The following is a 24,768-nucleotide window of genomic DNA, read 5'->3' on the forward strand; positions in this document are numbered from 1 at the left end:
GTAAATCTGCTGCTAAAATCCGCCGCATATTCGATTCATTACAATGAGCCTGAACGGGTGAAATCCACGACGACATTGTCATCCTATACAATTTAATACGTCAATTTCTGCAAGTTTGTAAAATCTCATCCGCTTGGCGACTACTATAATCCGCTTCAGAAATCTGCTGCTAAAATCGGCGGCATATTCGATTCATTACTACGAGCCTGAACGGTTGAAATCCCCAGTGCTGGTGTCATCCTGTGGATTTTAATATGTCAATTTCCGCATGTTTGTAAAATTTAATCGGCTTGGTGACTACTATAATCCGCTTTGTAAATATGCTGCTAAAATCCGCTGGATATTCGATTCATTACAATGAGCCTGAACGGGTGAAATCCACGATGACATTGTCATCCTATACAATTTAATACATCAATTTCTGAAAGTTTGTAAAGTCTCATCTGCTTGGCGACTACTATAATCCGCTTCGGAAATCTGCTGCTAAAATCCGCGGCATGTTTGATTCATTACTATAAGCCTAAACGGGTGAAATCCACAGTGCCGGTGTCATCCTGTGGATTTTAATATGTCAATTTCTGCATGTTTGTAAAATCTCATCCACTTGCCGGCTACTATAATCCGCTTCGTAAATCTGCTGCTAAAATCTGCCGGATATTCGATTCATTATAATGAGCCTGAATGGGTGAAATCCACGACGCCAATGCCATCCTGTGGATTTTAATATGTCAATTTCCGCATGTTTGTAAAATCTCATCCGCTTGCCGGCTACTATAATCCGCTTTGTAAATCTGCTGCTAAAATCTGCGGCATATTCGATTCATTACTACGAGCCTGAACGGGTGAAATCCACAGTGCCGGTGTCATCCTGTGGATTTTAATATGTAAATTTCCGCATGTTTGTAAAATTTCATCCGCTTGGTGACTACTATAATCCACTTTGTAAATCTGCTGCTAAAATCCGCCAGGTATTCGATTCATTACAATGAGCCTGAAAGCGTGAAATCCACGACGACATTGTCATACATACAATTTAATATGTCAATTTCTGCAAGTTTGCAAAATCTCATCCGCTTGGCGGCTACTATAATCCGCTTTGGAAATCTGCTGCTAAAATCCGTGGCATGTTTGATTCATTACTATGAGCCTAAACGGGTGAAATCCACAGTGCCGGTGTCATCCTGTGGATTTTAATATGTCAATTTCTGCATGTTTGGAAAATCTCATCCGCTTGCCGGCTACTATAATCCGCTTCGTAAATCTGCTGCTAAAATCCGTAGCATTTTCCGCAATGTAAAAAAAAAAAGTGACGGGAGGTAGGGAGGTGGTGGTGGGGGGGGGATAAAATGCTTAAAGTGAACACAATGTAAGGTGTGTTTTGTACAGTGTGTACAATGGCGGAGACGATGAGGAGGTGAAAGAGACGAATACAGAAGAGCGAGAGCGAACGCGAGAGACAGGCAGAGACAGAGGCGAGAGGGAAGAGTGACAGGCGATGTCTCCCCCTGAGATCCTCCCTCCTACCTGCTCTGTACCTGGAGTAGTCAGAACAAGTAGGGACACATTGGCCTCCACACTGGATGGGAGTCTCTGCCTCTCACTCCTTTGGGGTTAAGAGATAATCCCTCTCCATTCCTCTCTCCCTCCATCTCGCCCCTTCTCCTCCATGGATCCGGGCGGCTTCCACCGCGCACTGTTTTTACAGGCGAACCCGCTGCTCTATGGTTAGAGCGAACCATGCAATTGCTGGGATATCACATACTCTGAGCGCGGCGCTCGCTCGTTTTTTCAGAACTTTATATGGATCGTGCTCGTGTCTAGACCATGCACAGACACTCCCGGAGGTGGATTTTCTATGTGTTTCTCTGTTTCGGGATCATCTACATGAAACTAGGGTGAGTTACCGGAAAAACCATCGCCGACATATTCCGCAGCGATGTACACGGCGCTGTGATGTAGCAGATCTGAGTGCGGCAGGGCACTCACAGGAGCGACGCTTTCCTCTGTTCTCTCACCCAGTCTCACCTGTCCTCGCCGGAGGAGCTCCACATCTCATGTTCATTTCCCAGTATATACCGGGTCACTGACGTATTACACTGGGAAAGTCGCGCACCTACCACAACATTTTCTGTCATACATGTGACTAACTCAGCTCTGCTACATCTGACGAAAAGAGCAAGTTTCTGTTATGTGCGGCAAACTCAGCTCTGCTACATCTGATACTCATCTATGTTATATCTGACAAACGCAGCTCTGCTACATCTGACGAAAAGAGCAAGTTTCAGGAACTCATATCTGTTATGTGTGGCAAACTCAGCTCTGCTATATCGGATACTCATCTATGTTATATATGACAAACTCAGCTCTGCTACATCTGATATTCATCCCAGTTATATATATTACTGACTCAGCTCTGCTACATCTGACTAAAAGAGCAATTTTCAGGAACCCAATATCTGTTATGTGCGGCAAACTATATCTAACCGTTATCCAAACTATATCTAACTGTTATGTGCGGCTAAACTATACTCTGCTATATCTAATACTCATCTATGTTATATGACAAACTCAGCTCTGCTACATCTGATATTCATCTATGTTATATATGACAAACTCAGCTCTGCTATATCTGATACTCACCTAATGTCATATATGACAAACTCATCTTTGCTACATCTGATACTCACCTATGTTATATGACAAACTCAGCTCTGCTACATCTGATACTCATCTATGTTATATATGACAAACTCAGCTCTGCTACATCTGATACTCATCTATGTTATATATGACAAACTCAGCTCTGCTACATCTGATACTCACATAATGTTATATATGACAAACTCAGCTCTGCTACATCTGATACTCACCTAATGTTATATATGACAAACTCAGCTCTGCTACATCTGATACTCATCTGTTATATATGACAAACTCAGCTCTGCTACATCTGATACTCACCTATGTTATATGACAAACTCAGCTCTGCTACATCTGATACTCATCTATGTTATATATGACAAACTCAGCTCTGCTACATCTGATACTCACCTAATGTTATATATGACAAACTCAGCTCTGCTACATCTGATACTCATCTATGTTATATATGACAAACTCAGCTCTGCTACATCTGATACTCTTCTATGTTATATATGACAAACTCAGCTATGCTCCATCTGATACTCATCTATGTTATATATGACAAACTCAGCTCTGCTACATCTGATACTCATCTATGTTATATATGACAAACTCAGCTCTGCTACATCTGATACTCACATAATGTTATATATGACAAACTCAGCTCTGCTACATCTGATACTCACCTAATGTTATATATGACAAACTCAGCTCTGCTACATCTGATACTCATCTGTTATATATGACAAACTCAGCTCTGCTACATCTGATACTCACCTATGTTATATGACAAACTCAGCTCTGCTACATCTGATACTCATGTATGTTATATATGACAAACTCAGCTCTGCTACATCTGATACTCACCTAATGTTATATATGACAAACTCAGCTCTGCTACATCTGATACTCTTCTATGTTATATATGACAAACTCAGCTATGCTCCATCTGATACTCATCTATGTTATATATGACAAACTCAGCTCTGCTACATCTGATACTCATCTATGTTATATATGACAAACTCAGCTCTGCTACATCTGATACTCATCTATGTTATATATGACAAACTCAGCTTTGCTACATCTGATACTCATCTATGTTATATATGACAAACTCAGCTCTGCTACATCTGATACTCTTCTATGTTATATATGACAAACTCAGCTTTGCTATATCTGATATTCATCCCAGTTATATATTTTACTAACTCAGCTCTGCTACATCTGACAAAAAGAGCAAGTTTCAGGAACTCAGCTCTGTTATATGCGGCAAACTCAGCTCTGCTACATCCAATATCCATCCCTGTTATATATATATTACAAACGCAACTCTGCTACATCTGATACTCTTCTATGTTATATATGAGAAACTCAGTTCTGCTACATCCAATATTCATCCGTGTTATATATATTACAAATTCAGCTCCACTATATCTGACACTCATTCCTGTTATATACAGTATATTACAAATTCAGGTCTGCTATTTCTGATACTCATTTGTTATATATGACAAACTCAGCTCTACTACATCCAATATTCATCCCTGTTATATATGTTACAAACTCAGATCTGCTACATCTGACACTCATCTAAGTTATATAAGTTACAGCCTCAGTTCTGCTATGTGACAATCTTAACTCTGTCATCGCTGCTACATCTAAAAAATCCTGTAACATAAGATACTCTTCTCTGCTACATGTGACAAACTCAGCTGTTACATTTGACATTCTCACTTCTGCTACATCTGACAACCTGATATCTATGACATTTCACAAACTCCTCTCTGTTATACAGTGTGTGCAGCTCAGCTCTGTATGTGACAAACTCAGCTCTGTTACATGGGACAAATTCATCCCTACTACATCAGACGCATCTCTATGATATGTGACTAGCAGCTACATCCAGCACACCTAGCCCTGCTACATCTGACATCTTCTATATCCAACAAGCACAACTCTGCTGCATCCAACATCTGACAAACCCAGTTCTGCTATCTGACACCTATCACTGTGTTATGTGACTTGCTCAGCTACGGAACATTTGCCGAACACAGATCTGCTACATCTGACAAATACAGATCTGCTACATCTGACAAACACGGATCTGCTACATCTGACAAACACGGATCTACTACATCTGACATACCCAGTACTGCTACATCTGATAGACACAGATCTGCTACAGCTGACCAACACAGATCTGCTACATCTGATAGACACAGATCTGCTACATCTGATAGACACAGATCTGCTACATCTGACCAACACAGATCTGCTACATCTGATAGACACAGATCTGCTACATCTGATAGACACAGATCTGCTACATCTGATAGACACAGATCTGCTACATCTGACCAACACAGATCTGCTACATCTGATAGACACAGATCTGCTACATCTGATAGACACAGATCTACTACATCTGATAGACACAGATCTACTACATCTGATAGACACAGATCTGCTACATCTGATAGACACAGATCTGCTACATCTGATAGACACAGATCTGCTACATCTGATAGACACAGATCTGCTACATCTGATAGACACAGATCTGCTACATCTGATAGACACAGATCTGCTACATCTGATAGACACAGATCTGCTACATCTGATAGACACAGATCTGCTACATCTGATAGACACAGATCTACTACATCTGATAGACACAGATCTGCTACATCTGATAGACACAGATCTGCTACATCTGACCAACACAGATCTGCTACATCTGATAGACACAGATCTGCTACATCTGATAGACACAGATCTACTACATCTGATAGACACAGATCTGCTACATCTGATAGACACAGATCTACTACATCTGATAGACACAGATCTGCTACATCTGATAGACACAGATCTGCTACATCTGATAGACACAGATCTGCTACATCTGATAGACACAGATCTGCTACATCTGATAGACACAGATCTACTACATCTGATAGACACAGATCTGCTACATCTGATAGACACAGATCTACTACATCTGATAGACACAGATCTGCTACATCTGATAGACACAGATCTGCTACATCTGATAGACACAGATCTACTACATCTGATAGACACAGATCTGCTACATCTGATAGACACAGATCTGCTACATCTTACCAAATGAGCCATTTAACCTTAGACAAACTCAGCTCTGCTACATCTGATAGACACAGATCTGCTACATCTGATAGACACAGATCTGCTACATCTGATAGACACAGATCTGCTACATCTGATAGACACAGATCTGCTACATCTGATAGACACAGATCTACTACATCTGATAGACACAGATCTGCTACATCTGATAGACACAGATCTGCTACATCTGACCAACACAGATCTGCTACATCTTACCAAATGAGCCATTTAACCTTAGACAAACTCAGCTCTGCTACATCTGATAGACACAGATCTGCTACATCTGATAGACACAGATCTGCTACATCTGATAGACACAGATCTGCTACATCTGATAGACACAGATCTGCTACATCTGATAGACACAGATCTACTACATCTGATAGACACAGATCTGCTACATCTGATAGACACAGATCTACTACATCTGATAGACACAGATCTGCTACATCTGATAGACACAGATCTGCTACATCTGATAGACACAGATCTGCTACATCTGATAGACACAGATCTGCTACATCTGATAGACACAGATCTACTACATCTGATAGACACAGATCTGCTACATCTGATAGACACAGATCTACTACATCTGATAGACACAGATCTGCTACATCTGATAGACACAGATCTGCTACATCTGATAGACACAGATCTACTACATCTGATAGACACAGATCTGCTACATCTGATAGACACAGATCTGCTACATCTTACCAAATGAGCCATTTAACCTTAGACAAACTCAGCTCTGCTACATCTGATAGACACAGATCTGCTACATCTGATAGACACAGATCTGCTACATCTGATAGACACAGATCTGCTACATCTGATAGACACAGATCTGCTACATCTGATAGACACAGATCTACTACATCTGATAGACACAGATCTGCTACATCTGATAGACACAGATCTGCTACATCTGACCAACACAGATCTGCTACATCTTACCAAATGAGCCATTTAACCTTAGACAAACTCAGCTCTGCTACATCTGATAGACACAGATCTGCTACATCTGATAGACACAGATCTGCTACATCTGATAGACACACATCTGCTACATCTGATAGACACAGATCTGCTACATCTGATAGACACAGATCTGCTACATCTGACCAACACAGATCTGCTACATCTTACCAAATGAGCCATGTAACCTTAGACAAACTCAGCTCTGCTACATCTGATAGACACAGATCTGCTACATCTGATAGACACAGATCTGCTACATCTGATAGACACAGATCTGCTACATCTGATAGACACAGATCTGCTACATCTGATAGACACAGATCTGCTACATCTTACCAAATGAGCCCTTTAACATCAGACAAACTCAGCTCTGCTGCATCCTACAAACATTGTTCTGCGACATCTGACAAAATCAGCTCTGCTATATCTAACCAACCTTACCCTTTTACATTTAACAAATTCAGCTCTGCTACATCAGACCTACTCAGCTCATCACTTTCTTTGCCTACTGAGTGATCTGTGAGCTTTTGCATAAGTCTTCACCCCCCCAGTGGCTGTCCTTCCGATCTCCATATATGCGACATTCTCGCCTCTCTAGGTGACACTACACATTGCCGGCAATCGCTTTCATGCTTTCCGCACCGGCCAGACCTGCTGATCGTTCACACCTGACATTCCGTCCGTCTGCCTAAAAGATTAGTCAGATGAACATGCAGGTATAATGATAATGTTAAGCAATCGCATACATAGCAATTCCCTAAATACAGTTATTCCATGTCCTGACACCCTCCATCAGGGTCTGCGACATCCCACCGGTTTATACTCTAAGGTCAATTACCTGCATTGTGAGATTTAATGTAAAGTTCTTACATTTTGGACAATTGCATACATAGCAATTCCATAAAATAATGGTGTTCTCAAAAAAGTTGTGTCTTTCCTGACTATTTTGTTCTTGTGCGAGATGATCATTTTTGGAAAATGCAAAACATAATTTTGCGATACTCTGCTGGGAGAGGTTGACTCTATATGTGGTCGTGATGTGGATTGCGGTCATATCGGGCAATTGTTAGTCATGCGATTGACTCCCATGATCTGCTTCTGCATCTTCAACTTAAAAATGATGCTTAATAGAGCTCCCTTTTTTTGTGATACAGAGCTCCACAGCCCTTACATAAGCTTACAGGAAAATAATAATAATTTTTGCTACCTGCAGACACCACTAGGGGGAGCATAAGAGCTCAGCGCATACTTTGTTATCATTGGGCTCTATGTACAACCAGTATGCACTCAGCTCATGAGCTCCATCTAGTGGTGGCTGCAGGAAGAATTTTATTAACTTGCATGTTGTGCAAATTGTCAGTCGTGCATGCGACTACTATGATCTGCTTCTGCAGCTTCAATACCTACCCTTTAAATAGGAACTACAGAGTTTATTTTTGTCCTGATGCAGAGCTCTAAATCCCCTGCTCAGACGTAGAGCCAAAAAACAAAACTCTGGCTCACCACTAGAGGGAGCTTACTGCATACTGTGTTTTCATTGATATCTATGTGCAACCAGTATACGGTCAGCTCATGAGCTCCCTCTAGTGGTGCATCCAGAATGTTATTAACTACCTGTATGTAGATAAAAGATGTTAGTCGTGTATGGCTAATATGATCAGCTTCTCCTTCTTTAACGCTTACCTTTTAATATCCTTAAAATAGGTCCAACAAAGCTTATTTTTGACCTGATACAAAGCTCCAAATCTCCTACGCAGATGTAATAGTTAAAAAAAAATTAAAATTCTGTCTCACCACTAGAGGGAGCTCATAGACTGACTGCATACTGGTTGTCCATAGAAAGTAAAGATAATATGGTTAGCAGTAAGCTCCCTCTAGTGGTGAGCCAGAATTTGAAAAAAAGGTCGAACAGAGCTTATTTTTGTCTAATATATAAGCTGCAAATCTCCTGCACAGTCGTAGAAATTAATAATAAAATTCTGGCTCACCACTAGAGGGAGCTTAGAAAGTGACTGCATAATGTGTTATCATTGGGATCTATGTAAACCCAGTATGCAGTCAGCTCATAAGCTCCCTCTAGTGGTGGCTTCAGGCTGAAACAATGTTATTACCTACCTACATGTTAAAGTGAATTGTTAGTCGTATGATTGGTTAATATGTTCAGCTTCACCTAAAATCAAATTTCTACCTTTTAAAATAGATCTAACAGGTTTTTTTTTTGTACAGGTATAGAATTCCAAATCTCTTGCACAGTTAGAATTAAATACTAAAACTCTGTCTCACCACTAGAGGGAGCTCTGGAGCTTACTGCATACTCTATTACCATTGATGACTATGTATATCCAGTATGCAGTCAGCTCATAAGCTCCCTCTAGTGGTGAGCCAGAGTTTTTTAAATTTATCTCTAAGTCTGTGTAATAGATTGTAAAAAACAAACCTTGTCGGACCTATTATAAGCATTTTAAAAGGTAGAAATGGGTTTTCGGTGAAGCTGATCATATTAGTCAATTGCACAACTAACAATTTGCATTTACATACAGGTAGTTAATAAAATTCTGTCTGCCTGCAGCCACCACTAGAGGGAGCGTACTGCATACTGTATTACCATTGGGTTCTATGTATAACCAGTATGCAGTCAGCTCATAAGCTCCCTCTAGTGGTGAGCCAGAGTTTTACTATTTAGCACTATGTGTAAGCAGAAGATTCGGAGCTCTGTTTCAGAAGAAAAAGGTGAAGTATGGAAATTCTCTTTAAGTTTCTTTGGAGATAGCCACCTGGGTTGCAGGTATACTCCATGCGGGGCCACCCTGATACCTGATCACAATGACTGCGCGCTCCACAGTATGTATTTCTTTCTCGCTCTCTTTTTTTTTGCCAAGTTTCCTTCCTTGGTGCCCTTATTAATATGCCGTGTGTAGAAGGCTGAGTTGATTTTCCACATTCCTGAGTTGTAGCTGAGTCTTTACCTGTTTTGTTGCAAACACTACAAGGAAAAAAAAAACCTAAAGAATGAAAAAGATCTGCCTCGTGGCTATTTCTATGATTAAAATTGAGGCTGAGCTGTCGCACTGCATCTGTGTCAGGTGGACACTGGACATGTAAGCAGCAGATAGTGGCAGAATACAGGCCCTGGCACCTGGATGCTCTGTAGCGCCACCTATTGACGGACAGGCTCATAGGACTGATGTTTATGCAGCCATTCACACATTTCCTTTTTTTACATCCCTGTTAACCCCTTCATCCCCGAGGGTGGTTTGCACGTTAATGACCGGGCCAATTTTTACAATTCTGACCACTGTCCCTTTATGAGGTTATAACTCTGGAACGCTTTAACGGATCCCGGTGATTCTGACATTGTTTTCTCGTGACATATTGTACTTCATGGTAGCGGTAAAATGTATTCGATATAACTTGCATTTATTTGTGAAAAAAACAGAAATTTGGCGAAAATTTTGAAAATTTCGCAATTTTCCAACTTTAAATTTTTATGCCCTTAAATCACAGAGATATGTCATGCAAAATACTTAATAAGTAACATTTCCCACATGTCTACTTTACATCAGCACAATTTTGGAACCAAAATTTTTTTTTGTTAGGGAGTTATAAGGGTTAAAAGTTGACCAGCAATTTCTCATTTTTACAACACCCTTTTTTTTTAGGGACCACATCTCATTTGAAGTCATTTTGAGGGGTCTATATGATAGAAAATACCCAAGTGTGACACCATTCTAAAAACTGCACCCCTCAAGGTGCTCAAAACCACATTCAAGAAGTTTATTAACCCTTCAGGGGTTTCACAGGAATTTTTGGAATGTTTAAATAAAAATGAATATTTAACTTTTTTTCACACAAAATTTATTTCAGCTCCAATTTGTTTTATTTTACCAAGGGTAACAGGATAAAATGGATGCCAAAAGTTGTTGTACAATCTGTCCTGAGTACGCTGATACCCCATATGTGGGGGTAAACCACTGTTTGGGCGCATGGCAGAGCTCGGAAGAAAAGGAGCGCCATTTGACTTTTCAATGCAAAATTGACAGGAATTGAGATGGGACGCCATGTTGCGTTTGGAGAGCCCCTGATGTGCCTAAACATTGAAACCCCCCACAAGTGACACCATTTTGGAAAGTAGACACCCTAAGGAACTTATCTAGATGTGTGGTGAGCACTTTGACCCACCAATTGCTACACAGAAGTTTATAATGCAGAACCGTAAAAATAAAAAATCATATTTTTTCACAAAAATGATCTTTTCGCCCCCAATTTTTTATTTTCCCAAGAGTAAGAGAAGAAATTGGACCTCAAAAATTGTTGTCCAATTTGTCCTGAGTACGCTGATACCCCACATATGGGTGTAAACCATTGTTTGGGCGTATGGCAGAGCTCGGAAGGGAAGGAGCGCCATTTGACTTTTCAATGCAAAATTGACTGGAATTGAGATGGGACGCTGTTGTGAATTCTGTGGTCACAAGTGGTATTGCAGTCTCTGGGCGTCCTCCCTCAGGTGTTTTGGTGAGCTCGTTGGCTGCCTTGCTATTTAGCTCCACCTGAGTCTGTCTTCCTTGCTCCTTGTCAATGTTCCAGTGTTGGATCTGAGCTACTGCATCTTTCCTTGGGCCTGCTGCTCTGCTAGATAAGTGCTTCTAGTTTGTTTTCTGTTTTTTCTGTCCAGCTTGTTATTATCTTTTGCTGGAAGCTCTGAGAAGCAAAGGGGTGCACCGCCGTGCTGTTAGTTCGGCACGGTGGGTCTTTTTTGCCCCTTTGCGTGGTTTTCGTTTTAGGGTTTTTTGTAGACTGCATAGTTCTCTTTGCTATCCTCGCTCTGTCTAGAATATCGGGCCTCACTTTGCTGAATCTATTTCATTCCTACGTTTGTCTTTTCATCTTGCTAACAGTCATTATATGTGGGGGCTGCCTATTCCTTTGGGGTATTTCTCTGAGGTAAGTCAGGCTTGTATTTCTATCTTCAGGCTAGTCAGCTCCTCAGGCAGTGCCGAGTTGCATAGGTAGTGATAGGCGCAATCCACTGCTGCTTCCAGTTGTGTGAGGATAGATCAGGTACTGCAGTCTACAGAGATTCCACGTCTCAGAGCTCGTCCTATTGTTTTGGGTTTTTGCCAGATCTCTGTATGTGCGCTGATTACTGCACGCTGTGTTGCCTGATTGCCAGCCATAACAGTACAAGGAGCCAATTCAATGATTTCCAATAGAGGGAAAAAAGAAATCCTGACATCATTTTTTTTTCTTAGCTCTGTCTTCAGTCTTTTTTTTCCCCTAGACATTAGAGTGCTTCAGGACACAGCTGTGGACATGGATATTCAGGCTCTGTGCTCCTCAATGGATAATCTCGTTGTAAATGTACAAAAGATTCAAGATACTATTGATCAGAAATCGATGCTAGAACCAAGAATTCCGATTCCTGATTTGTTTTTTGGTGACAGAACTAAGTTCCTGAGCTTCAGAAATAATTGTAAGCTATTTTTGGCCTTGAAACCTCATTCTTCTGGTAATCCTATTCAACAGGTTTTGATTATTATTTCTTTTTTGCGCGGCGACCCACAGGACTGGGCGTTTTCTCTTGCACCAGGAGATTCTGCATTGAGTAATATTGATGCATTTTTCCAGGCGCTGGGATTGCTTTACGATGAGCCTAATTCAGTGGATCAAGCTGAGAAAAATCTGCTGGCTTTATGCCAGGGTCAGGATGATGTAGAACTATATTGTCAGAAATTTAGAAAATGGTCAGTACTCACTCTGTGGAATGAATCTGCACTAGCGGCTTTGTTCAGAAAGGGTCTCTCTGAAGCTCTTAAGGATGTAATGGTGGGATTTCCTATGCCTGCTGGTTTGAATGAGTCTATGTCCTTGGCCATTCAGATCGGTCGTCGCTTGCGCGAGCGTAAATCTGTGCACCATCTGGCGGTATTGTCTGAGAGTAAGCCTGAGCCTATGCAGTGCAACAGGACTATGACTAAAGTAGAACGGCACGAACACAGACGTCTGAACAGACTGTGTTTCTATTGTGGTGATTCTACTCATGCTATTTCTAATTGTCCTAGACGCACTAGGCGGTTCGATAGCTCTGCCGTTATTGGTACTGTACAGTCCAAATTCCTTTTGTCCATTACCTTAATGTGCTCTTTGTCATCATATTCTGTCATGGCGTTTGTGGATTCAGGCGCTGCCCTGAATCTGATGGATTTGGATTATGCTAAACGTTGTGGATTTTTCTTGGAGCCTTTGCGGTGTCCTATTCCGTTGAGAGGAATTGATGCTACACCTTTGGCCAAGAATAAGCCTCAGTACTGGGCCCAGCTGACCATGTGCATGGCTCCTGCACATCAGGAAGTTATTCGCTTTCTGGTACTGCATAATTTGCATGATGTGGTCGTGTTGGGGTTGCCATGGCTACAAACCCATAATCCAGTATTGGATTGGAACTCTATGTCGGTAACCAGCTGGGGTTGTCAGGGAGTACATGGTGATGTTCCATTTTTGTCTATTTCGTCATCCATTCCTTCTGACATCCCAGAGTTCTTGTCGGACTTTCAGGATGTATTTGAAGAGTCCAAGTCTGATGCCCTTCCTCCGCATAGGAATTGTGATTGTGCTATCGATTTGATTCCTGGTAGTAAATTCCCTAAGGGTCGTTTATTTAATTTGTCCGTACCTGAACACACCGCTATGCGCAGTTATGTGAAGGAGTCCCTGGAGAAGGGACATATTCGCCCATCGTCGTCACCATTGGGAGCAGGGTTCTTTTTTGTAGCCAAGAAGGATGGTTCGCTAAGACCGTGTATTGATTACCGCCTTCTTAATAAGATCACTGTTAAGTTTCAGTATCCCTTGCCATTGATTTCTGACTTGTTTGCTCGGATTAAGGGGGCTAGTTGGTTTACTAAGATTGATCTTCGTGGTGCGTATAATCTGGTGAGAATCAGGCAGGGAGATGAATGGAAAACGGCATTTAATACGCCCGAGGGTCATTTTGAGTATCTGGTGATGCCGTTCGGACTTGCCAATGCTCCATCTGTTTTTCAGTCTTTTATGCATGACATTTTTCGTGAGTATCTGGATAAATTCTTGATTGTTTACTTGGATGACATTTTGATCTTCTCAGATGATTGGGAGTCTCATGTAAAGCAAGTCAGAATGGTTTTCCAGGTACTGCGTGCTAATTCCTTGTTTGTGAAGGGATCAAAGTGTCTCTTCGGTGTGCAGAAAGTTTCATTTTTGGGGTTCATCTTTTCCCCTTCTACTATCGAGATGGATCCGGTTAAGGTTCAGGCCATCCAGGATTGGACTCAGCCGACATCTCTAAAAAGTTTGCAGAAATTCCTGGGCTTTGCTAATTTTTATCGTCGCTTCATCTGTAATTTTTCTAGCATTGCCAGACCATTGACCGATTTGACCAAGAAGGGTGCTGATTTGGTTAATTGGTCTTCTGCTGCCGTGGAAGCTTTTCAGGAGTTGAAGCGTCGTTTTTGCTGTGCCCCTGTGTTGTGTCAACCTGATGTTTCTCTTCCGTTCCAGGTCGAGGTTGATGCTTCTGAGATTGGTGCAGGGGCGGTTTTGTCACAGAGAGGTTCTGGTTGCTCAGTGTTCAAACCATGTGCTTTCTTTTCCAGGAAATTTTCTGCTGCTGAGCGTAATTATGATGTGGGCAACCGAGAGTTGCTGGCCATGAAGTGGGCATTCGAGGAGTGGCGTCATTGGCTTGAGGGTGCTAAGCATCGCGTGGTGGTTTTGACTGATCATAAGAACCTTACTTATCTTGAGTCTGCCAAGCGCTTGAATCCTAGACAGGCCCGTTGGTCGTTATTTTTTGCTCGTTTTGATTTTGTGATTTCATACCTTCCGGGCTCTAAAAATGTGAAGGCGGATGCTCTGTCTAGGAGTTTTGTGCCCGACTCTCCGGGGTTATCTGAGCCGGCGAGTATCCTCAAGGAAGGAGTCATTGTGTCTGCCATCTCCCCTGATTTGCGGAGAGTGTTGCAGAAATTTCAGGCTAATAAACCTGATCGTTGTCCGGCCGAGAAACTGTTCGTCCCTGATAGGTGGACTAGTAAAGTTATCTCTGAACTTCATTGTTCGGTGCTGGCCGGTCATCCAGGAATCTTTGGTACCAGGGAGTTGGTTGCTAGATCCTTTTGGTGGCCGTCTCTGTCGCGGGATGTGCGTGCTTTTGTGCAGTCCTGTGGAATTTGTGCTAGGGCTAAGCCCTGCTGTTCACGTGCCAGTGGGTTGCTTTTGCCCTTGCCGGTCCCGAAGAGGCCTTGGACACATATTTCGATGGATTTCATTTCTGACCTTCCCGTTTCTCAAAAGATGTCTGTCATTTGGGTGGTCTGTGATCGCTTTTCTAAAATGGTCCATCTGGTGCCCTTGGTTAAATTGCCTTCCTCCTCTGATTTGGTGCCTTTGTTCTTCCAGCATGTGGTTCGTTTGCATGGCATTCCTGAGAATATTGTTTCTGACAGAGGTTCCCAGTTTGTCTCAAGGTTCTGGCGAGCCTTTTGTGGTAGGATGGGCATTGACCTATCTTTTTCCTCGGCCTTCCATCCTCAGACTAATGGCCAGACCGAACGAACCAATCAGACCTTGGAAACATATCTGAGATGTTTTGTTTCCGCTGACCAGGATGATTGGGTGTCATTTTTGCCGTTGGCTGAGTTCGCCCTTAATAATCGGGCCAGCTCGGCTACCTTGGTCTCTCCATTTTTCTGCAATTCTGGGTTCCATCCTCGTTTCTCTTCAGGACAGGTTGAGTCTTCGGACTGTCCTGGTGTGGATTATGTGGTGGACAGGTTGCAGCAGATCTGGACTCAGGTAGTGGACAATTTGACCTTGTCCCAGGAGAAGGCTCAGCTTTTCGCTAATCGCAGACGCCGTGTGGGACCCCGACTTCGTGTTGGGGATCTGGTTTGGTTATCTTCTCGTCATATACCTATGAAGGTTTCCTCTCCTAAATTTAAACCTCGTTTTATTGGTCCGTATAGGATTTCTGAGATTCTCAATCCGGTGTCTTTTCGTCTGACCCTCCCAGACTCCTTTTCCATACATAATGTATTCCATAGGTCGTTGTTGAGGAGATACGTGGCACCTATGGTTCCATCTGTGGAGCCTCCTGCCCCTGTTTTGGTGGAGGGGGAATTGGAGTATATTGTGGAGAAGATTTTGGATTCTCGTGTCTCTAGACGGAAACTCCAGTATCTGGTCAAATGGAAGGGTTATGCTCAGGAAGATAATTCCTGGGTTTTTGCCTCTGATGTCCATGCCCCAGATCTTGTTCGTGCCTTTCATGTGGCTCATCCTGGTCGGCCTGGGGGTTCTGGTGAGGGTTCGGTGACCCCTCCTCAAGGGGGGGGTACTGTTGTGAATTCTGTGGTCACAAGTGGTATTGCAGTCTCTGGGCGTCCTCCCTCAGGTGTTTTGGTGAGCTCGTTGGCTGCCTTGCTATTTAGCTCCACCTGAGTCTGTCTTCCTTGCTCCTTGTCAATGTTCCAGTGTTGGATCTGAGCTACTGCATCTTTCCTTGGGCCTGCTGCTCTGCTAGATAAGTGCTTCTAGTTTGTTTTCTGTTTTTTCTGTCCAGCTTGTTATTATCTTTTGCTGGAAGCTCTGAGAAGCAAAGGGGTGCACCGCCGTGCTGTTAGTTCGGCACGGTGGGTCTTTTTTGCCCCTTTGCGTGGTTTTCGTTTTAGGGTTTTTTGTAGACTGCATAGTTCTCTTTGCTATCCTCGCTCTGTCTAGAATATCGGGCCTCACTTTGCTGAATCTATTTCATTCCTACGTTTGTCTTTTCATCTTGCTAACAGTCATTATATGTGGGGGCTGCCTATTCCTTTGGGGTATTTCTCTGAGGTAAGTCAGGCTTGTATTTCTATCTTCAGGCTAGTCAGCTCCTCAGGCAGTGCCGAGTTGCATAGGTAGTGATAGGCGCAATCCACTGCTGCTTCCAGTTGTGTGAGGATAGATCAGGTACTGCAGTCTACAGAGATTCCACGTCTCAGAGCTCGTCCTATTGTTTTGGGTTTTTGCCAGATCTCTGTATGTGCGCTGATTACTGCACGCTGTGTTGCCTGATTGCCAGCCATAACAGGACGCCATGTTGCGTTTGGAGAGCCCCTGATGTGCCTAAACATTGGAACCCCTCACAAGTGACACCATTTTGGAAAGTAGACCCCTTAAGGAACTTATCTAGATGTGTGGTGAGCACTTTGACCCAACAAGTGCTTCACAGAAGTTTATAATGCAGAGCCGTAAAAATAAAAAATCTTATTTTTTCACAAAAATGATCTTTTCGCCCCCAAATTTTTATTTTCCCAAGGGTAAGAGAAGAAATTAGACCACAAAAGTTGTTGTGCAATTTGTCCTGAGTGCGACGATACCCCATATGTGGGGGTAAACCACTTTTTGGGCGCATAGCAGAGCTCGGAAGGGAAGGAGCGCCATTTGACTTTTCAATGCAAAATTGACTGGAATTAAGATGGGACGCCATGTTGGTTTGGAGAGCCCCTGATGTGTCTAAACATTAAAACCCCCCACAAGTGACACCATTTTGGAAACTAGACCCCTTAAGGAACTTATCTAGATGTGTTTGAGAGCTTTGAACCCCCAAGTGTTTCACTACAGTTTATAACGCAGAGCCGTGAAAATAATTTTATTTTTTTTTCGCAAAAATTATTTTTTAGCCCCCAGTTTTGTATTTTCACAAGGGTAACAGAATAAATTGGACCCCAAAAGTTGTTGTCCAATTTGTCCTGAGTACGCTGATACCCCATATGTGGGGGGGAGGGGGAACCACTGTTTGGGCGCATGGCAGAGCTCGGAAGGGAAGGAGCACCATTTGGAATGCAGACTTAGATGGATTGGTCTGCAGGCGTCATATTGCATTTGCAGAGCCCCTGATGTACCCAAACAGTACAAACCCCCCAAAAGTGACACCATATTAGAAACTAGACCTCCCAAGGAACTAATCTAGATGTGTTGTGAGAACTTTGAACCCCTAAGTGTTTCACTACAGTTTATAACGCAGAGCCGTGAAAATAAAAATTCTTTTTATTTTCACAAAAATGATTTTTTAGCCCCCAGCTTTGTATTTTTACAAGGGTAACAGAATAAATTGGACCCCAAAAGTTGTTGTCCAATTTGTCCTGAGTACGCTGATACCCCATATGTGGGGGGGGGGAACCACTGTTTGGGCGCATGGCAGAGCTCGGAAGGGAAGGAGCACCATTTGGAATGCAGACTTAGATGGAATGGTCTGCAGGCATCACGTTGCATTTGCAGAGCCCCTGATGTACCCAAACAGTACAAACCCCCCACAAGTGACCTCATATTGGAAACTAGACCTCCCAAGGAACTAATCTAGATGTGTTGTGAAAACTTTGAACCCCCAAGTGTTTCACTACAGTTTACAACGCAGAGCCGTGAAAATAAAAAATCCTTTTTTTTTCCCACAAAAATGATTTTTAGCCCCCCAAATTTTTATTTTCCCAAGGATAACAAGAGAACTTGGACCCAAAAAGTTGTTGTCCAATTTGTCTCGAGTACGCTGATACCCCATATGTTGGGGTAAACCCCTGTTTGGGCGCACGGGAGAGCTCGGAAGTGAAGGAGCACTGTTTTACTTTTTCAATGCAGAATTGGCTGGAATTGAGATCGGACGCCATGTCGCGTTTGGAGAGCCCCTGATGTGCCTAAAAAGTGGAAACCCCACAATTATAACTGAAATCCTAATCCAAACACATCCCTAACCCTAATCCCAGCAGTAACCCTAACCACACCTCTAACCCTGACACACCCCTAACCCTAATCCCAACCCTAATCCCAACCGTAAATGTAATCCACACCCTAACCCTAGCCCTAACCCTAACCCTAGCCCTAACCCTAGCCCCAACCCTAGCCCTAACTCTAATGGGAAAATGGAAATAAATACATTTTTTTTAATTTTATTATTTTTCCCTAAGGCTAGGTTCACATTGCGGTAGGGAAATCCGTTTAGCGCTAGCGGATTGCGCTAACGCAATGTCTTTTTAGGTGTCGCGTTTAGTGGTCGCGTTAACGTCCCCGCTCTGGAAGAACGGCACCTTGCTAGCGCGAGCCGAAAATGGCACGCTCTAGCGATGCGCTACACCCGAAAATCACATTGCTGTCAATGGGTGTGCTAACGGACCCGTTGCACGGCGTTAATTGTGACATTTTCGCCGTGCAACGCTGTCCGTTAGCGTTAACCCATTAACGCAATGTGAACCTAGCCTAACTAAGGGGGTGATGAAGGGGGGTTTGATTTACTTTTATAGCGTTTTTTATATCGGATTTTTATGATTGGCAGCCGTCACACACTAAAAGACGCTTTTTATAGCAAAAAAGTTTTTGCGTCTCCACATTTTGAGACCTATAATTTTTCCATATTTTGGTCCACAGAGTCATGTGAGGTCTTGTTTTTTGCGGGACGAGTTGACGTTTTTATTGGTAACATTTTCGGACACGTGACAGTTTTTGATCGCTTTTTATTCCGATTTTTTGTGAGGCAGAATGACCAAAAACCAGCTATTCATGAATTTCTTTTGGGGGGGACGTCTATACCGTTCCGTGTTCGGTAAAATTGATAAAGCCGTTTTATTCTTCGGGTCGGTACGATTACAGCGATACCTCATTTATATCATTTTTTATGTTTTGGCGCTTTTATACGATAAAAGCTATTTTATAGAAAAAATAATTATTTGGGGATCGCTTTATTCTGAGGACTATAACTTTTTTATTTTTTTGGTTATGATGCTATATGGCGGCTCGTTTTTTGCGGGACAAGATGACGTTTTCAGAGGTTCCATGATTATTTATATCCGTCTTTTTGATCGCGTGTTATTCCACTTTTTGTTCAGCATTATGATAATAAAGCGTTGTTTTTTGGCTCGTTTTTTTTTTTTCTTACGGTGTTCACTGAAGGGGTTAACTAGTGGGCCAATTTTATAGGTTGGGTCGTTACGGACGTGGCGATACTAAATATGTGTACTTTTATTGTTTTTTTGTTTTTTTTTTAGATAAAGAAATGTATTTATGGGAATAATATTTTTTTTTCTTCTTTATTTAGGAATTTATTTTTTTTTTACACGTCTGGAAATTTTTTTTTTTACTTTTTCACTTTGTCCCAGGGGGGGACATCACAGATCACCGATCTGACAGTGTGCACAGCACTCTGTCAGATCGGTGATCTGACATACAGCCGGGCAGGATTAGAGCTGCAGCCTGATCCTGACCCGGAAGTGCTCCCTGCAGGACCCGGATGCAGCCCCGCGGCCATTTTGGATCTGGGGACTGCAGGGAGAAGACGCTCGGTACACGGTACATCACCGTGTACCGATCGTCTCAGGGAAGCCCGCAGGGAGCCCCCTCCCTGCGCGATGCTTCCCTGCACCGCCGGCACACTGCGATCATCTTTGATCGCGGTGTGCCGGGGGTTAATGTGCCGGGAGCGGTCCGTGACCGCTCCCGGCACATAGTGCCGGATGTCAGCTGCGATAGGCAGCTGACACCCGGCCGCGAACGGCCACGCTCCCCCCGTGAGCGCGGCCGATCGCATATGACGTACTATCCCGTCACTGGGAATTAAGTCCCAGGTCACCTTGATGGGATAGTACGTCATATGGGATTAAGGGGTTAATTAGAATCTGTATATGGTCATATACAGTGGATGTGTGGATGCAGCCTTATAGGTGAATCTGTGGGAACATAAAGAGTGACTGATTTTCATTTTATTTTCATAAAATTCTAGCTTCTCCCTAGAATTTCCGTGTCTGCCTGTAGCTCCTTCCTAGAATGTCCGTGTCTGCCTCTAGCTCCTCCCTAGAATGTCCGTGTCTGCCTGTAGCTCCTCCCTAGAATGTCCGTGTCTGCCTGTAGCTCCTCCCTAGAATGTCCGTGTCTGCTTCAAGCTCCTCCCTAGAATGTCCATGTCTGCCTGTAGCGCCTTCCTAGAATGTCCGTGTCTGCCTGTAGCTCCTCCCTAGAATGTCTGTGTCTGCTTCTAGCTCCTCCCTAGAATGTCCGTGTTTGCCTGTAGCTCCTCCCTAGAATGTCCGTGTCTGCCTGTAGCTCCTCCCTAGAATGTCTGTGTCTGCCTCTAGCTCCTCCCTAGAATGTCCGTGTCTGCCTCTAGCTCCTCCCTAGAATGTCCGTGTCTTCTTCTAGCTCCTCCCTAGAATGTCTGTGTCTGCCTGTAGCTCCTCCCTAGAATGTCCGTGTCTGCCTCTAGCTCCTCCCTAGAATGTCTGTGTCTGCCTGTGGCTCCTCCCTAGAATGTCCGTGTCTGCCTCTAGCTCCTCCCTAGAATGTCTGTGTCTGCCTCTAGCCCCTCCCTAGAATGTCCGTGTCTGCCTCTAGCTCCTCCCTAGAATGTCCATGTCTGCCTCTAGCTCCTCCCTAGAATGTCTGTGTCTGCTTCTAGCTCCTCCCTAGAATGTCTGTGTCTGCCTCTAGCTCCTCCCTAAAATGTCTGTCTGCCTCTAGCTCCTCCCTAGAATGCCTGTGTCTCCCTCTAGCTCCTCCCTAAAATGTCTGTCTGCCTCTAGCTCCTCCCTAGAATGTCTGTGCCTGCCTCTAGCTCCTTCCTAGAATGTCTGTGCCTGCCTCTAGCTCCTCCCTAGAATGTCCGTGTCTGCCTCTAGCTCCTCCCTAGAATGTCCGTGTCTGCCTCTAGCTCCTCCCTAGAATGTCTGTGTCTGCTTCTAGCTCCTCCCTAGAATGTCTGTGTCTGCCTCTAGCTCCTCCCTAAAATGTCTGTCTGCCTCTAGCTCCTCCCTAGAATGTCTGTGTCTCCCTCTAGCTCCTCCCTAAATGTCTGTCTGCCTCTAGCTCCTCCCTAGAATGTCTGTGCCTGCCTCTAGCTCCTTCCTAGAATGTCTGTGCCTGCCTCTAGCTCCTCCCTAGAATGTCTGTGCCTGCCTCTAGCTCCTCCCTAGAATGTCCGTGTCTGCCTCTAGCTCCTCCCTAGAATGTCCGTGTCTGCCTCTAGCTCCTCCCTAGAATGTCTGTGTCTGCTTCTAGCTCCTCCCTAAAATGTCTGTGTCTGCCTCTAGCTCCTCCCTAGAATGTCTGTGTCTGCCTCTAGCTCCTCCCTAGAATGTCCGTGTCTGCCTCTAGCTCCTCCCTAGAATGTCCGTGTCTGCCTCTAGCTCCTCCCTAGAATGTCTGTCTCTGCCTCTACCTCCTCCCTAGAATGTCTGTGTCTGCCTCTAGCTCCTCCCTGGAATGTCTGTGTCTGCCTCTAGCTCCTCCCTAGAATGTCTGTGTCTGTCTCTAGCTCCTCCCTAGAATGTCCGTATCTGCCTCTAGCTCCTCCCTAGAATGTCCGTGTCTGCCTCTAGCTCCTCCCTAGAATGTCTGTGTCTGCTTCTAGCTCCTCCCTAGAATGTCTGTGTCTGCCTCTAGCTCCTCCCTAGAATGTCTGTGTCTGCCTCTAGCTCCTCCCTAGAATGTCTGTGTCTGCCTCTAGCTCCCCCCTAGAATGTCCGTGTCTGCCTCTAGCTCCCCCCTAGAATGTCCGTGTCTGCCTCTAGCTCCTCCCTAGAATGTCTGTGTCTGCTTCTAGCTCCTCCCTAGAATGTCCGTGTCTGCCTCTAGCTCCTCCCTAGAATGTCTGTGTCTGCCTCTAGTTCCTCCCTAGAATGTCCGTGTCTGCCTCTAGCTCCTCCCTAAAATGTCTGTCTGCCTCTAGCTCCTCCCTAGAATGTCTGTGTCTCCCTCTAGCTCCTCCCTAAAATGTCTGTCTGCCTCTAGCTCCTCCCTAGAATGTCTGTGCCTGCCTCTAGCTCCTTCCTAGAATGTCTGTGCCTGCCTCTAGCTCCTCCCTAGAATGTCTGTGTCTGCCTCTAGCTCCTCCCTAGAATGTCCGTGTCTGCCTCTAGCTCCTCCCTAGAATGTCCGTGTCTGCCTCTAGCTCCTCCCTAGAATGTCTGTGTCTGCTTCTAGCTCCTCCCTAGAATGTCTGTGTCTGCCTCTAGCTCCTCCCTAGAATGTCTGTGTCTGCCTCTAGCTCCTCCCTAGAATGTCCGTGTCTGCCTCTAGCTCCTCCCTAGAATGTCCGTGTCTGCCTCTAGCTCCTCCCTAGAATGTCTGTGTCTGCCTCTACCTCCTCCCTAGAATGTCTGTGTCTGCCTCTAGCTCCTCCCTAGAATGTCTGTGTCTGCCTCTAGCTCCTCCCTAGAATGTCTGTGTCTGTCTCTAGCTCCTCCCTAGAATGTCTGTGTCTGCCTCTAGCTCCTCCCTAGAATGTCCGTGTCTGCCTCTAGCTCCTCCCTAGAATGTCCGTGTCTGCCTCTAGCTCCTCCCTAGAATGTCTGTGTCTGCTTCTAGCTCCTCCCTAGAATGTCTGTGTCTGCCTCTAGCTCCTCCCTAGAATGTCTGTTTCTGCCTCTAGCTCCTCCCTAGAATGTCCGTGTCTGCCTCTAGCTCCTCCCTAGAATGTCCGTGTCTGCCTCTAGCTCCTCCCTAGAATGTCTGTCTCTGCCTCTACCTCCTCCCTAGAATGTCTGTGTCTGCCTCTAGCTCCTCCCTAGAATGTCTGTGTCTGCCTCTAGCTCCTCCCTAGAATGTCTGTGTCTGCCTCTAGCTCCTCCCTAGAATGTCCGTGTCTGCCTCTAGCTCCTCCCTAGAATGTCCGTGTCTGCCTCTAGCTCCTCCCTAGAATGTCTGTGTCTGCTTCTAGCTCCTCCCTAGAATGTCTGTGTCTGCCTCTAGCTCCTCCCTAGAATGTCCGTGTCTGCCTCTAGCTCCTCCCTAGAATGTCCGTGTCTGCCTCTAGCTCCTCCCTAGAATGTCTGTGTCTGCCTCTAGCTCCTCCCTAGAATGTCTGTGTCTGCCTCTAGCTCCTCCCTAGAATGTCTGTGTCTGCCTCTAGCTCCCCCCTAGAATGTCCGTGTCTGCCTCTAGCTCCCCCCTAGAATGTCCGTGTCTGCCTCTAGCTCCTCGCTAGAATGTCTGTGTCTGCTTCTATCTCCTCCCTAGAATGTCCGTGTCTGCCTCTAGCTCCTCCCTAGAATGTCTGTGTCTGCCTCTAGCTCCTCCCTAGAATGTCTGTGTCTGCCTCTAGCTCCTCCCTAGAATGTCCGTGTCTGCCTCTAGCTCCTCCCTAGAATGTCCGTGTCTGCCTCTAGCTCCTCCCTAGAATGTCTGTGTCTGCTTCTAGCTCCTCCCTAGAATGTCTGTGTCTGCCTCTAGCTCCTCCCTAGAATGTCTGTGTCTCCTCTAGCTCCTCTCTAGAATGTCTGTGTCTGCCTCTAGCTCCTCCCTAGAATGTCCGTGTCTGCCTCTAGCTCCTCTCTAGAATGTCTGTGTCTGTCTCTAGCTCCCCCCTAGAATGTCCGTGTCTGCCTCTAGCTCCTCTCTAGAATGTCTGTGTCTGTCTCTAGCTCCTCCCTAGAATGTCCGTGTCTGCCTCTAGCTCCTCTCTAGAATGTCTGTGTCTGTCTCTAGCTCCCCCCTAGAATGTCCGTGTCTGCCTCTAGCTCCTCTCTAGAATGTCTGTGTCTGTCTCTAGCTCCCCCCTAGAATGTCCGTGTCTGCCTCTAGCTCCTCTCTAGAATGTCCGTGTCTGCCTCTAGCTCCTCCCTAGAATGTCTGTGTCTGCCTCTAGCTCCTCCCTAGAATGTCTGTGTCTGCCTCTAGCTCCTCCCTAGAATGTCCGTGTCTGCCTCTAGCTCCTCCCTAGAATGTCCGTGTCTGCCTCCAGCTCCTCCCTAGAATGTCTGTGTCTGCTTCTAGCTCCTCCCTAGAATGTCTGTGTCTGCCTCTAGCTCCTCCCTAGAATGTCTGTGTCTCCTCTAGCTCCTCTCTAGAATGTCTGTGTCTGCCTCTAGCTCCTCCCTAGAATGTCCGTGTCTGCCTCTAGCTCCTCCCTAGAATGTCCGTGTCTGCCTCTAGCTCCTCCCTAGAATGTCTGTGTCTGCCTCTAGCTCCTCCCTAGAATGTCCGTGTCTGCCTCTAGCT

The 24,768-nt window shown here is 44.6% G+C and overlaps 1 protein-coding gene across 1 annotated transcript in view; it reads left to right on the plus strand.

Annotated features, from left to right (window-relative positions):
- The first annotated feature begins 1,380 nt into the window (after positions 1 to 1,380).
- WNT7B (Wnt family member 7B) overlaps positions 1,381 to 24,768 on the plus strand; it is a 130,300-nt gene continuing 106,912 nt past the window's right edge. Inside the window, exon 1 of the mRNA XM_069763307.1 lies at positions 1,381 to 1,895. Coding sequence (XP_069619408.1) covers positions 1,825 to 1,895 — 71 coding nt within the window. The 5' untranslated portion in view covers positions 1,381 to 1,824. The remainder of the gene's footprint in view (positions 1,896 to 24,768) is intronic.

Source organism: Ranitomeya imitator, chromosome 4 (genome assembly GCF_032444005.1).
Source record: "Ranitomeya imitator isolate aRanImi1 chromosome 4, aRanImi1.pri, whole genome shotgun sequence".
Classification (NCBI taxonomy): Eukaryota; Metazoa; Chordata; class Amphibia; order Anura; family Dendrobatidae; genus Ranitomeya; species Ranitomeya imitator.